General features: G+C 40.8%; 1 protein-coding gene across 4 annotated transcripts in view; it reads left to right on the forward strand.

The window, feature by feature from the left end:
• adgrg2a (adhesion G protein-coupled receptor G2a) overlaps positions 1-15,596 on the forward strand; it is a 34,473-nt gene that overhangs the window by 5,677 nt on the left and 13,200 nt on the right. For 2 of the 4 annotated variants that reach the window (XM_069189913.1, XM_069189914.1), the window contains exons 4-27: positions 217-261; positions 1,339-1,362; positions 5,161-5,226; positions 5,450-5,497; positions 5,974-6,063; positions 6,313-6,369; positions 7,886-7,960; positions 8,205-8,294; positions 8,544-8,600; positions 8,928-8,987; positions 9,290-9,337; positions 9,515-9,589; positions 10,086-10,148; positions 10,411-10,479; positions 11,130-11,180; positions 11,291-11,341; positions 11,570-11,643; positions 12,215-12,291; positions 13,047-13,098; positions 13,210-13,250; positions 13,798-13,928; positions 14,102-14,210; positions 14,574-14,656; positions 15,064-15,120. In XM_069189913.1, the coding sequence (XP_069046014.1) occupies positions 217-261; positions 1,339-1,362; positions 5,161-5,226; positions 5,450-5,497; positions 5,974-6,063; positions 6,313-6,369; positions 7,886-7,960; positions 8,205-8,294; positions 8,544-8,600; positions 8,928-8,987; positions 9,290-9,337; positions 9,515-9,589; positions 10,086-10,148; positions 10,411-10,479; positions 11,130-11,180; positions 11,291-11,341; positions 11,570-11,643; positions 12,215-12,291; positions 13,047-13,098; positions 13,210-13,250; positions 13,798-13,928; positions 14,102-14,210; positions 14,574-14,656; positions 15,064-15,120 (1,593 nt within the window). The remainder of the gene's footprint in view (positions 1-216; positions 262-1,338; positions 1,363-5,160; positions 5,227-5,449; positions 5,498-5,973; positions 6,064-6,312; positions 6,370-7,885; positions 7,961-8,204; positions 8,295-8,543; positions 8,601-8,927; positions 8,988-9,289; positions 9,338-9,514; positions 9,590-10,085; positions 10,149-10,410; positions 10,480-11,129; positions 11,181-11,290; positions 11,342-11,569; positions 11,644-12,214; positions 12,292-13,046; positions 13,099-13,209; positions 13,251-13,797; positions 13,929-14,101; positions 14,211-14,573; positions 14,657-15,063; positions 15,121-15,596) is intronic. The other 2 variants (XM_069189915.1, XM_069189916.1) reach the window with 2 other exon arrangements.

Below are 15,596 nucleotides of genomic sequence, written 5' to 3' on the forward strand. Positions count from 1 at the left end.
ACCTACTGTACCAAAGCCAGCTGTGTTATGTACAGGAAAGCTGGGAGATTGTCGTGGTGTCTGTGCTGATCAGAGTCCTTTTGCTTTCCGGGCTGTGTGGTCATTTGGCTGTTTGCTAGGAAGAAAAAATATTATCTTGTATTTCCCTGCAGCCTAGTAATACTGTATCATTTTCTCTTCCCTTACCAACAGTGTTTTTACCTCCTCTCTCCTTAGGTCTCACTTCAACCACAGTGCCCCCTGTGGCTAATCCTTCCCAAGGTGAGCAGGAGCATGTTATGTTTTATATAATTAAAAATATATTTTTTTTTTCTCAGATCATAAATTGTAAGAGATAACGCCACTGCTCCTACAAAGGGTTTGCCGCACTTTCTTGATGTTAAGTCTAGAAGTGAACATAAACTGAATGACTTTAGCTGTAAGCGTGTGCTGGCAAAATCAAATCTATATAAGGAATGCTATAAAAGTAGTTGTCCGTACAAAAATAAACTAGGGATGATCAGTTACTAAAGGAATCTTCTGGTTCTCTGTACATTTTTAATAGAAATTCGGGCCTTTTCCATAGAAAAATAGAGTACCCTTATGCTCTTCTGATAAGGGTGCGATAGTCAGTATGTTTATTCCAGGGTTGGTATCATTAGCTGGGTATGCTACTGAGCATCACAGCCATATATTAGCATTTTGCTAATGGGGTTGCACTGATTAGAGACTTGCATCTGTGCAATAAAACCTCAGACCTGCTATTGGGCTATAGCACTGTTTATCTAACACCATTTCGTTGCCAGTTTTCATTGTCCAAAAATAGCAACATTGAGGTCATCTATGTGTAACAGAGAGGCATCCAAAAGTCAGTGCAGGATGGCAGGAGAGCTGTGTGCAGGGATGTTACTCCAACTATTTCCCAACATGCCCTGCTCCTCTTACCACCTTCTTCAAAGACACCAGAGCTCAGTTTTTAAACGGCCTGATTATCTTTCTGCAAGAGCACTTTCACGCACTGTGCACAGCGTGTCAGCCGGCACCTACCGGCAAGCAAGTGAGAAACTGTCACGGTTGACTTTAGGCAGCTGTTTGCCAGTAACCCACCCACCAAGAGACCGGAAGTGTGCTCAGGCGAAGGTCCAATTTTTTTCAGTTGCATGAAATCTGATAAAGCGGGCCATATTTTTGTTTTTTTAAACTGCATTGAACTTTGACTTTTATTGTGTCATCCTATAGGGACAGATTTCACAGATACGTTTACTCGGTTGGGGGTAGAAATAAAGCATAGATTATAACCAAGATTAACCTATTCTTTATGCTCAGCTTCATAGCGGTGTTACGTTTCTAACTTTTTAGGATACAAACGTGTTAGACGCCAAGGTAAGACCCCTGCAGCTCACAGCTCTGCATCTCACCTGTCCCTTGTGTGGATTGTGTCTGGTGTGTGTGTGGGGGGGTGTGCTCGCAGCTCTGCCTTCTGTTCTGTCTCCCCTGTTGCTCAGGTTTTTAAGGACTGCGTGAGGCATTCCCAAGCATTGAATTCCCATCGGTGTGCGGAAAACCAGGCCGAGGTCCAGTGCTTTTCTGATACATCCTAAGCTTGAGTCCAGTCTGAAGTAATTTTATGGCACATTGCAGGGAAGCACAAGTGATGACCATCAATACTGGAAACTCCATTAACTAAATTATGAATTTGCTTAACAGACAGTCTTATCCAGGGTGACTTCTAAAGTACCCGGTTTACCTTGAGGAAACAAGATATGATCACATAATAAAATGACAATTTCGATTAATATAAAGAAATAAGACTGGAAGCAGAACACTGGTAAAAAAAGTGAAACATGATCTCCGGTCAGCATAGGCTTGGATCATTGTGCCATTTTGTTTAAAGGGCCATTTCCACTGAAAAACCAATCTCCAGCATTTAACTGGATTCAACCTTAAAACAGTTCAGCTTCCTTTAAAGCTTGTGAGCAATTGCTCTTGTACATATTCCAATTCAGTCAATGTATAAAGAAAGCTAAGTAGGATATAGAATTTGTTATGTATTAACCATTGGCTTTAATAGATACATTGGACTTTTATGAGGTTTTGTTGTGTTTGTGGAAAGCAATGAATCAAAACCCCCACAGGAGCACCCAGGCCAGCTCTGAGGAACTCCTTCCAAGAGGGAAGAAACGATTCACAGGACAGAAAAAACTGAGCAGAAATCTCAGTTAAAAGAAAATCAGGGGAAAATCATTTATTTTCATTAAGTCTGGTACTTTCTGAAAACCTTTGACAGAAAAATTCAATTCAACCAGTCTAGATCCACATACAAATAAGAGGTATCAAAATGCTGATCTTTTATTCACACGTATTTGTTTTGTATTACATTTGTTGGATTCTTAAGTTACTGCTGCTCAGATTCTTCAAATCGGACAAATGTCAGTGTCATCAACAGGCAGAACACTTTTCTTTTCTTTTCATTTGAAGCATCAGACAGGCTTGTGCTCTTCGGGTTATCCAAACTAGATACCTGGCCTGTACCACAGAGAAGAGAAACACTTTCACTGACAGCCATTAGCAAGTGCAGCCACAAGCGAAAGAAGATGGCTCACAGGGCCTGAGCACTTTGAAACCCACAATGAGCCAAAGAAGCACGGGGACAAAAATCAATATTGTAGCAACTGGCAGCATGAAATAAAACCTTGCTGTTCCTACGCAGCCCTAAAGAAACACAAACTCCCCTGAATCACATTTTTATACTAAAAAGACTTCATCATACCTGCATAAGAATGTATAATTCCTATCCATATCCAATTAACTAAGAATGACCAAATTTACCTATTTACAGGTATTAGAGGCCTGAACTCACCCCTAGTGGCAGGACAACTGAAATAAGTCTTTTAACAGTCTTTTATTACCTTATACAGTATGCAATTACATTAAACACATGGTATCTTGTAAAGCACTCTGTGCTGTTTAAGTCAGAATGGTATCCTATGGCTTTTCTATTAGAGTATTGTATCGCAGTACCTGACCGTGCGTAGTGGGAAAATAGCACTCTCTGGTGTCTGCTCTGTTACTTCATAAGCCGGACGACACAGAGTGTGGCACTGCGTGCAATGAAGCAAACCCACAGATAAGAGCAGGAAAGGCTGACAGGACCTCCACACAGGGAGCCACTAATGGATTTTACTCTCACCTGCTCCACTGGCTTCCCGTACCAAGAGTGCTATAGTTAATGCATAAAACAGGTAAATGTATGGAAAATTAGATAAAAAATTTACGGAAAATTAGATAAAAAAGGAAATGTAAGAGAACAAGGAGGCTGTGTCTGACTGTAAAAGCAGTTTATTTACATAGGAAAAATTTATTCACAGAGAACACATTCTTTTTCTTGTTGCTATTTTAAAAAGTGCCCAGACGTGATTCTCATGATTGTTTCGGTGCTTCAGTTTCAGTGATTCGCTCTGCTACTGCAGGAGCACCTCCGGACCACACAGGACTCACAAGGGTTTGAAATATGCCACGGCCTGTACCCTAAGCAAATAAACATGTCCGTGGTGCTCTTAATAGGTTTTATAAAGTGACGGAGCTTCTTCCTACACAAATACACCACATGTCATAAAACTCTGTGAAATTTCAGAAACCAAGAGAGCTTATTCCTAACAAGGTCTGTGTCCTCTCCTGCACTTGGTCTTTAGTTTCAGGCACAGACACAACCCCTGTTACTGCCACAACTCTCTCTGCAGTCATTCCTGCTTTTATTCTGGGTAATTGTGGCCAAACGATCTGCTGATCCGCTCTGATTAAATTAATTCTGATTCGATTCTTTACCATTTGCTGAATCCTAAGGCGGACGTTTGTTTTCCCTTCAGTGCTCAACGTTACTGTTCCAGCAATACTCCATACAGCTCCTAAAGCCATCGGTGAGCAGACAAAAAGAGTGTGGGAAAAGACACATTGATCACAGAGGAGGGACTGGGAATCAGAGAAGAGTCCCTATTGCACAGCATTTTAATACATTGCATGTTTTAGGAGATGCAGTTTCTTACATATTGTGTGCTGGATATTTGAATGCTGTCACCTCACGCTGAATACATGTCTCAAATACAGCCATGAAGTGAAGATAATAACACTTTTGCTTTTCAGAACCATTTGTACAAGAGTGGGCAGCTCATAAAACATTACACATGTTTTAAGTTGCCCACCGTAGTTTTTCCCTTTTCTGGTTCTCTGTGCCAGTTTCTGTCTTGATTTGTGTTGCTTTTGTTTGTTGCTGCAGAGTGCAATTCAGAAGCTTGTCCTTTGCTTGTAACTTTTTACTGGAAAGTGTCTGGTGATGGGATTCAGCAGTTTCCTGGATGGCCTCCGATGGTATAAGGGGAACATGTGGAGTTGTCATGCACAAACCGACTCGCTGTTCTGAGGCTGTGGCCTTTAGCCACTGTGTGGGATTGAAAATAAAAAATCCTGCCTTTTCCATTTTTACAATATTCACATTGAAAACAAAGTATCGTCAAAACATTATATTTCACAATCACAGCAAAAAACGGACACAGAAGCTGTAGTATAATGGTAAACACTGTAATGACTTTGGCAATTAAATACTGAGAAATGAGACTAACCCATACAGTCATGTTTTTCAGTTTTGTCTCAAGTTGCAGAATACTGTAGTTAAAGTCTGTATCTAAAACACATGGAGCAGGTAATCAGGAGACACTCAAAGGAAATATACGATGCAGAGCAAATTGAAAGTAGAAATACAATTAACCACGACAACAAGGTTTTATGAAACAAAATAACCGACTCCAAAGGTTCTCTTGTAACAAGAGAGGTAAAAAACAATTTAGCTGGGAGGCTATTGTACACGGGACAGGTTTGTTCAAGATATGGAGAAATCCAAAGATCTAAATGAGTTGATGACAAAGAGACCAAAAGCCAATCCTCATGTGTGTGTGCTTCGGTCTCATTGACTCGCTCCTGTCCAGCTGGACCCAGCACAAGACCTGTAGCTGCTGGTAAGCAAGGACAGGAGCACTACTGGACCACACAGGACTCACAAGGGTTTTCACTGAGAAACTTCTAAAAGGACACGAGGGGAAAGTGTGCTTAGGAGACAGAGGTTTAGAAATGCACAGAGCTGATGCCACAGAGGCCTTGACTGCATTCTCCTGTGTGTCTGTGCTTCAGCTTCAGGGTCTACCTCCACTGCCCCCTCTGCAAACACCCCCAGTACGACAACACAGGCTGTATCAGGTGAGCATAACAGTTTAAGGTTTTATCTGTTAACGTTTGAGACATGCAACTGTCTGTACTCTGAGCAAATAAGTTTGGGTTGCACTTATTAGGTTTTATCATGTGTTAAGAGCTTGTTTCAAACTGGGATTTGATTTAGCCTCTCCTGTTAGTCTGTTCGTCACCAACGATCAGTGCATCCACAGGCACTCATGATGATGATTCACCTGTGCTTCCATTACAGGGTCAGGTGCAACCGTATACAATGCAGCTACTCCTTCAGCTCCCGCAGGTAAGGGAAAGAGATGCCGAAGGGCAGGCTCTGCACATCCATGGGATGTCAATATGCTTAATAATTTTCCATTTAACGTTTTAACTTACTCCCACAACTTCGACTGCACTTCTCGCTCCCTTTATAAGCACAGTAACATAAGTAGAACAGGTGCCCTGGGCATGATGGGCTTCAGAGGTTTTCACTCTTAAAACGTTCAACACAAGCAAGCCCAGGCCGTACACCCACAGAACTCAAAATCCCAGAAGCACGTTTATCGAAACAGGGCTGAGAAGGCAGTGTTATAATGCCCACATGCTAACAGTCCATTCACGTCGTAACTATGGACAAGATGACACACGGGGCTCTGCTGATCAAATGCATGCAACATTTAATATAAAAGGAAATCAGAAAGTCACTAATTTTACTGTCAGTGACAGTTGACTTTAATCTTGTTTACTGTACTTCATTCTGATCAGATCAGGCTTTCTTTTCAGTGTCCAATTCTACCACTACTGCCACTAATGCAGCCGGAACAGTGTCTAACACTACAGACAATCCAGCAGAACCCCTCTCCACCCCAGCTGGTAAGCACTGCTACCCCAGAATATATAAGAACTGCATATATTATGGTAAAAGAAAAAGTAATGAGCACAGTACTTACCGGTCTGTGTACAGAGCAATGTCGCTTGATCTCTCATACAGTGCAAGCAGGACCATCAGTTCTCTCTGGGGTTTGCTGTGTAAACTCCAGCTCTCCATGCAAAAGGAAATGAGTGCAGATGGTCACCTCTTCCAAATGGCTTGTTAACTCCATTCTGATCATTTGATTGCAGTGTCCACTGCTGCTGCCCATAGTACGTCCATCACGACCACTGCCAGCGAGACAACAGGTAGGATTTACCGTTTTCTGTCAAATCCCATTGCAGACAGTCACTGCAACGCATTAGAATAAAAAATGGCAACGCCTTAGAACACAAATAAGGTTCGTCTGTCTGTTAGAATGTTTTCCACAGTGACGTTTGTAACGAAGGTCCAGGGGGGATGACGACAACCAACTTCAATCAGACTCGGCTGTCAGTAATCAGCAATCACTCCTGATGTCATTTCCTCCTACCTGCACCCCCTCTCCCCCTCTGCACCTGCCCCTGGGTCGCCTCTCACTCTGCAGGGGGTCCCTGCCTCCTCGTCCCCTGGACAGGAGGTCATTCCCTCAGCCAAGCGGGTTTAAGCCACATTTTCATTAAACACTCCAGGACACTTTGTTCTTGGGAGCTGTTTTTCCCCAGGAATTCTAATAAGTCCTAATGATTGCAAACTGAAGTAACGAGCAAAGGAAGTAGACATCCGCTGACATTTGAACCTCAACAAACTATTGAAATGTATTCTCCACCTCTTAAAATAAGAGACTATTGTATGTACCCTAATGCATGTTAATTACTGCAAATACAATTCCAATGCTAGTAACAATTTATTATATGTACTGTATACGCATAGGTAGCTACTTGCTAGAAAAACACAGGCGCAGGAATTGAATGGGACTTTTCCTACAAATTGTGATGCAAATTAAAAAGATTATTATTCTCCATTTACTCCATTTTAACTCAACACAGCTGACAAAAAATAAGTAGTAGCAAACAGCAACACTTACCCTTAAGTTATACACACATCTTCTTGTATTTAATTTAGTCTGTTTGTATGTCCAGGCACTTCTGATTTCAGCAGCCACACTCTCACAGTGGGGGGTGGGTGTGGATATAAGGGGGAGGGGCCTTCTGGGATTTGTAGTTCTAGAGCAGGGGTATCAGGGTCAGTTCTCTGAGGGCCTAGTAACTTCTGGTTTTTGTTCCAACCCGAAGACACTAGGCCATGCAGGAAATGAGTCTGACATCTCTGTTCAGACCAGTGTAGACCGGCTTCTTCTTACTCATTTGAAATGCTTAAGGGTAAACATCATGTATTATTAATATTTTATTTATATTTGTTAATGACCTCAGGAGCATATTGCTTGATTGCTTCAGAACTGGTATATGTAGCCTCTGTCCTTCTGGAGGGGGGTGAGATGTGTTGAATCACGAGATCACCATATACAGAGGTGTTTGGGAGAATAATGTCAGAACTGTATTGGCCTGGACAGAAGTTTTGTGATCTCTATTTAAACAGGTCAGATAAGCAACCTATAGGGCATCAAACCCTTTCTTTTCTCCAGTACAGTTCCCTTCGGGCCAGGCTACAAGACTGCCAGTTCAATTGCAGTACCCGGCCAGAGAAACAGTTTCTCTCCGTGCTGAGAAATATTGCTCTTAGAAATTAATATCCAGCTTTTTGTGCCAAAGGAAATGTTTGCAGTTGGCCACTGTTTGCAGCCATTTGTTTATGCCATTCTGACCAGATGAATTTTTGTTTCAGTGTTTAATTCTACCACATCCACCAGAGCATCCAGTACTACTGCTATTTCTCCAGAATCACCTGCTACACAAAACAGTAAGCATTGAGATCTTTGAGTATCTAACCAAGCACCAGGCACCAGCACATGAAAGGAAAGACATAACACTGTAGTTACCTGTTTGTCTAGGTCCTGTGCAATGTCCTCTGATTCCTCATACAGCAGGTTTCTGTGCAGACTTCTCAAGCACTCAGTGCAGAAGGAAACATGTTTAGATGGAAATACGTTTAGACTGCACTCCACTTGTTTACTTCACTCTGATCAGATGGTCTTTCTTTTTAGTGTCTGATGCTGTGACTCCTGCCTCTAACACAACCAGCACAGTGTCTAACACTACAGCCAGTCCAGCAGTATCGCCTACCACCCCAGCTGGTAAGCACTGCTACCCCAGAATATATAAGAACTGCATATATTATGGTAAAAGTAAAAGTAATGAGCACAGTACTTACCGGTCTGTGTACAGAGCAATGTCGCTTGATCTCTCATACAGTGCAAGCAGGACCATCAGTTCTCTCTGGGGTTTGCTGTGCAAACTCCAGCTCTCCATGCAAAAGGAAATGAGTGCAGATGGCCACCTCTTCCAAATGGCTTGTTAACTCCATCCTGATCATTTGATTGCAGTGTCCACTGCTGCTGCCCATAGTACGTCCATCACGACCACTGCCAGCGAGACAACAGGTAGGATTTACCGTTTTCTGTCAAATCCTATTGCAGACAGTCACTGCAACGCATTAGAATAAAAAATTTCTATCTGGGAATTTATAAGCAAGCATGCAGTACAGTCTATATGACAACATGTAATAGGAAGTACAGAAGAAGCACAGTAGCTGTGCAGAGTAATATCTTCTGATCTCACATGCCATGAGTACAGTACCATCAGCCTTCTGCAGGGTTTGCTATGCAAGCTCAAGTTCTCCATGTGAAAGGAAACATGTGCACATGGTCTCTGACTCCAGAACCTTAGTCCGCTTGTCTGTGCCATTCTTATCAGATCTTTCTTCACAGTGTTGAATGCTACTGCCGTTCCTGATGCATCTACCTCAGTCACTCCAATCAATGCAACTGGTAGGGTTTGTTTTTCTCTTTTCCGACAAAGAGACAACTGTCTTTTAAAACAGAGAGAAGCTTTCTCTGTTTTGTCGAGTGCAATCGTGATAAAACCTAACGACTGCAGTCTGAGGCAACGGGGAAAGGTGGCACTGAAACGCTGTCTGTTTGTCACCTCTGTGCCTCTGATGCCCAGTCCAGTCACAGCTGTCATCTGCCTTCTGTGCCTAACACATCTGAGACTGGTAAATTAAACAATAAATGAATGACAATCCACGTATGCTTGTGCCCTCACATGCTGATGTGTGCTTCCTTCACAGCATCTAATTATTCAAGCTTATCATCAACTACAGCCTTTCCACAAAACGGTAAGCATCCCACTTCCTGTCCAATTTTGCTCTGTTTCTTATGCTGCAACAGTCTTACTCAAGTCTCCCCTAATGGATGTGTTAATGTCAAATGAGTGAACCTCGCAAGAGAAACACAGAAGATAACGACGGACATTATTGCTGAAAAATGGAACAGAGCTGTTTCTCTCGTTTCAGTATCTAACTCCACCATTTCAAACACTGAAACTGCTGAAAATCTGTCTGCTTCAGCCATGCCTTCTAACACAACAGGTAAATAGCACAGGTGTGCGAAGAAGAAGGCGGAGGAGGAGCTCATTATGTGCTCATTGATTTCAGTGACCATGTCAGATTGCCCAGTGAAATCAAATCAGGCTGATTCAGTGCACTGTGCACTTTTCCACTGATCACTGCATTCAGATGTTTCACATTCGTTATTAGCAAGTGTCCCTGAGTGATGAAAGTGATACACATAGAAATGTGTCAATTGTATAATCAAATTCATTTGAAGTATGCACATGTTGAGTAAAATAGCTAAATTATTTTAGATATTGAAAAACTTCCTTCTTTCTGCCACTATTGGCACTATTGGATGTTGCTATATGTAAAGTGTATGAATCACTGTCTGATTTACTTTCCCATACTCAGTGTAAATGACAAGATGTATACATGACAGGGAACACGATAAAAACCTACCTGTCAAAACTACTAATCAGATGTCAATATTAGAAATGGCTCATGATCTTTTGATCTGTGTTCTTCATTGAAGAGTCCAGTGCTGTTACAGTTGCAACAAATGTGTCCACAGTTGGCAATGGGCAGAACATCACAGGTGAGGACTACAGTTTGCCAAAGAAGGGTGCCTTACTTGTGTTTCATACAAACAAACAAAAAAGACCCCATGGTAAAAAAAGAACATTATCGATTAACTTGTGTAACTGTAATTTTCCTTTTTAACAAGATCTAAAAATGACCTCAATAATAAATAAGAAGCAATTTGATTTTTATAGTAAAAGGTGAGATCAGAATCGCAGTTTGCATCTGTAAAATGTTTCAGTGCATTTTAATCTGTTGTTCTTCTCCTCCGTTGTTAGTGCATAACTCCACCGCTGGGTTTCTGAATGTCTCCACGCCAGTCACTCCTACAGTCACTGCTACAACAGGTACGCACAAACCTACAGCCCAGGCTTGGAAAAAACTCAAGGGGAAACCATTCTTTGTGTCTTTTTGGTTTATATTTACAAGAGAACATTGACTTTTTTAAAACCATAGTTAATTCTTTTGATATTGTCTTTTGGATAGCGTTACAAATTAACAACAAATTAATTTTGTCCCCACGTGTTTGTGATCTTTCCTGGGGTGTGTATAATAGAGGTAACTGGGGTGTTGACACTGGGGTGTATGGTGCTGATACAGCATACTGGGGTGTGTCACTTTGGTGTATTGTACTAATATTGGGGTGTAGATACTGGCTGATACACTGGGGTATGGTACTGATATACAGTACTGGTGTGTGTACACTGGGGTGTATGGTGCTGATATACTGGGGTGTATGGTGCTGATATAGTGGAGTGTAGACACTGGGGTGTATTGTGCTGATATACCGGGCTGCAGACACTGGGGTGTAATGTATTGATACACTAGGGTGTATGGTGCTGATATACTGGGCTGCAGACACTAGGGTGTAATGTGTTGATACACTGGGATGAATGGTGCTGATATACTGGGCTGCAGACACTAGGGTGTAATGTGTTGATATACTGGGGTGTATAGTACTGAGGTCACTGATCCTGGCACTTTTCTCTGGTTTCAGCTGAGGATGCGTCCATAGTTACCTATATCACTCTCCCTTACTCTGAGACAGGCAAGCTGCTGTTTATTACATTCAGAGTAGCCTAGATATCTCCAGTTGTTGGTGTGTGGTGTGGAAATACTACACTGCAGCTTTACTTTTCTCTTTTTTCTATGTTTTAGTACTCCCAACTCTGTGCCTGTGCAACTTCTCTGAGTTCTGTACCAAAACAAGTAAGTGCAACCCTGCTTTCCCAGTTTCAAGGGTGTCTTACGAAATGTTTATGATTTGACAAGTTCTGAGAGAACTTACATCGTCAATAGAACACGATTGGATGCACTGCTGCCACTGTCTGGAAAAAGGAGGATTTTAGGATACGTCATAAAAAGCAGCTTCATCATAGTAAATTACAATGCTCAGTTCTGTAGGATTAATACTAGCATGTTTGTTGTTTTTGACAGCTGCATACTACGGAATGAACATATTTTTTAACTCTTCTAATGGCAACGCTGGTGAATCTCAAATTACAGCTTGGGTAAGTGTCGGAGGTCCTGATCCCCAACCAAAAACAAACCAAGACACTATAGATGAACAATCAGGGAAGTGCTGGCCACACCTTTAAAAGAACCTGCACAGACATTTAAATTACAGGTTATTGTAAGAACTAAGAACTAAGAACTATAGTACGAATCTCTTTCTTTTTTGTAACTCAGTTTCTTGTATATTTTCTTGACAAAAAGAGGTTGCATATGAAAATACTGTAACAGAGTTAGATATGTGATGTAAGAGGAAGGATCAGATAAAAGACAGGATAGAGACTCGTATCCACATTGACAGGCAATTGTTCTGAAAAAAGGCAAAGAGAACAATGATTTTGTCCTGGAGGCTAAAGACTTTCATCCAATCCTCTTTTATAACGTCATAGAAAACAGCACATGCAATCTTATTGGTTAAAATGTACAAAGAAGCAAACATTTACTTTTGGTGTTTAAACAGTTGTTTTATTTTTACACTGTCTGGCTTAATCAGAACAGCCTTCTGATAAAGAATTTGAGCGAAGGAGACGTTTCATTGCATCTAACTCCTTATCTATACTTGACTCACAGCTCACAGAAAAATTCAACATCTTTGCATGTGTGCCCACGAACAGCACAACAAACAAGATAAGTTCCTTCTTTCTGAGGTACGGTACAATAATGAAGAACTAATACTACGTACTTGATCATCTATCTGGAAGCAACTGGTGATGATGAGGTTATGTTATTTATCAATTAATATATTTCCGAATTACATTGATAGCACTGTGAGTGCCATAAAGTAAGAAGAACAGTTACCAATAAGAGGGGGCTATTCAGCCTATCTAGGATATTTGATAGTAGGTTATTGATCCAAAGATCTCATTGGCTTGACCAGTATGCCTGGATAGCTTGTTTCTCACTCCCTCAACCCTTATCGTAAAGACGTCACAAACTAAAAGAAGAAACAACCCTTTGCATAAATATATCTCCCCTCTCACTACCCCCAAGATGATTGAAGATAGCACCCATCCATACATTCAAGCCACGAAACATTCGTGAATAATAAAGCTTCATTACTGTTACTCTTTTATTAAGTAGAGAAAATTCATTCAGACCAAACCTGGAAGTAACAATTGTACATGTCAACTCAAAGTAACCATCCTTTAAGATAGTGGTTCAGGGCAGCTGCGTCAGTATGCGTAGTCTGCAAAGGAACAGGTAATAGGTTTATTCCCTGCTGAAAAGAGAAGAGAGAAAACACAACGTTTCGGCTGTGGAGCCTTCTTCAGGTGTGAAGAAGGCTCATCCTTTAAGATATCTGTACCACAGTGTGATACTTCTAGAGTATTATATTTCTTAACACTCGCCAGGATTCTTACTTTCTCAAAGGTTATGACCTTACTGTTCTTTTTCTTTCTAGAGGTGAACGACAATGTGACACCAAGACAGAGACAACATCTAGTTTGCTTCAGGTAAACAGATGATCCTCTAATAATGGGTGTTTAAGTGACCTCCTGTCACTTTTCTTTAAATCTCATTTGAATCACAATAAAACTATTAAATTATACTCTTGTTCTTTTCAGAGTATCCAAGTCAGATGTGAAAACAAACAACAAAGTATAAGGTCAGTCACTGAAATATACAGTAACATTAATATACCAAAACCTCAAGCTTTATTCATCTAAAAGGTGATGTAGCATGAAAATCCAAGTGTTCAATATTTTCTGTTTCAAATAAAAAGTAAACTAAAAGATTTGTGCCAGAAATATGGGTTTTGACTACAATATATGCTTAGAAGGATAAACAACAAGTGAAAATGTATTTTTAATAAATGGAGTAGAATAATGTTCATTTGATTTTATTTTATGGGCTAGTAGCGAAGTTAAACAATCCTTTTGTGAAGTTTAAGGAAAAATTATTTTATTATATAGGCTAATAAATTTGAATGTTTCAGTCCTTAGATCTCCATCTGTATTTAATTTCCTAAATGAACCACTTTTGGCCTACCCTTGTGTGCAGAGTTAGTATTTAATTTCTGGTTTAAAGCTCGTTCTTCAGTTTCATTAATGCATGCATATACAGTTTTCTATGGCTTCAGACTGTGCCTCTGCAAAGGGGTTAAACACATCATGAAGAAATACAGTACTTCTCTCCTGTTTCATCCTGGACAGAACGAACAACTGCACTGCAGTACTGGAGCTCAAGATGGCCGCCGACCAGTGTTTCCTCAGATCGCTGCTGCTGAACACCACAGCACCCAGTCTCCTGCAGCCCACCCTGTACGGTGCTGTGGAAAGAGTGGGTACGTCTGTGTGCAGCATCTCTCATACGTGACAGAGTCTCCCTACAGAGACACCTTCGCTCAGAGCTGGTGGAACAACAAGCAAAATACAAAAACTGCAGAAAGGCCATGCTGAATATTTTTTGTCTCTTAAAACCCTTTCTTCATGTCTTTGCTCATCTCATACTTTGAAGGCAAGTGTTTGTGTGCCGAAGACAGCATGCGGTATAGCGTCTCCCTACTCTCCACGCCCACTATTTCAGCTAACGTCTGTGCTGAAAACAGCAGCATCCATGTGCCCTGGTAAGGCCATGCTTTTGAATGGTTTCTACTTAAAAGCAGGCAGATTCAGTGTCTGTATGTGATTTGGTTACCTCATGTAATTAACAATAGTCACAGGACAAGAAGAAAATTGCTAATTAATTGAATTAATATCAATTATACTGCTTTTTCACAGTTTACAGTCACTGTAAACATATTGGTAACCTTTCTTTGAAACAATGTTAATTGTTTAAGTCATTTGACTTAATTAATATTGTCTATTGAACTCAATATTCATTCATTCTTCCATAGTGAGTACCAGTTCATTATAGCGATGTCTGCTACTCCATCTATCTTGGACGAGATGAGATGTTTATTTCCCTCCTGTCCAATTTCTCTTCGCAGGCCATCTGCTGGAGTGGTGTGGGTTCCGCTGAACATCAGCGAGAACAGGGTAGACTACTGCACCAGCTTCAACACCACTTCTGGTATGTAGAGAGATAAGATATTAAAAAAACATCTATTGCTAAAATAGTGCATTTGTGGTTAGATTTTGGCAGAATATTTTCCTTTGAGAATATACTGTATTTTACTTCAAAATCACCTCAATCAAAATTGTGATGCTGACACATTGATCTAAAGAATCAAACTGAATGCAATAACAGATAATAAATAATAAATAGTAACTATTTATTTTTTCAGGTGGGCAGCTGCGTCAGCATGCATAGGCTGCAAAGGAACAAGTAATAGGTTTATTCCCTGCTGAAAAGATAAGAACGAAAACACAACATTTCTTCAACACCTGAAGAAGGCTCCAGGGCCGAAACGTTGTGTTTTCTTTCTTCTCTTTTCAGCTTGGAATAAACCCTAATAACTGTTTATTTTTGTCTCTTAGAAAGTGCAAGCCAGGCGGCAGATCAGTGTGATTTATCTGGCTTCTGCAATGATACAGGTCGGTAGTCCTCCGAGCTTTCTTTGTGTTTATTCCTGCAAACACAGTAAGAGCTGCCTAATTTATTGCTCTTTACCCCTGAGTCTTATTGACCAGAAGTGTTTCCTTCACCTTTTTTATACAGTTGTGTCAGCTGTACTACTGCTAGAATAAAATGATTTGTGTGTCTTATTCAGTGAGTGTGTCTGTTCAATTAATGATATTTAATGTTCTCCTTATCCCCTTGGATCCCCTTAGCATTCTCACATGCCTTGTTAATGAAGTGGACTAATTTCAATGAGGTGTGTGCATTGATACTGCTGCCTTTCCAAGGAGGATAACTTGTATTAAGTCAAGTGCTCTAGCAATGCGGCAGTCAGGATTTCTGAAGGAAGGGACTTGGAAATGGGTTAAGCAACAAGGTCACAGCCTTGTCTTTCCAATATCAAACAAGTCGAGCAGAACAGACACCTGATACCTCTTATACCTGCAGAAGA

The sequence above is a fragment of the Lepisosteus oculatus genome, chromosome 5 (assembly GCF_040954835.1).
Source record: "Lepisosteus oculatus isolate fLepOcu1 chromosome 5, fLepOcu1.hap2, whole genome shotgun sequence".
In the NCBI taxonomy this organism is placed as follows: Eukaryota; Metazoa; Chordata; class Actinopteri; order Semionotiformes; family Lepisosteidae; genus Lepisosteus; species Lepisosteus oculatus.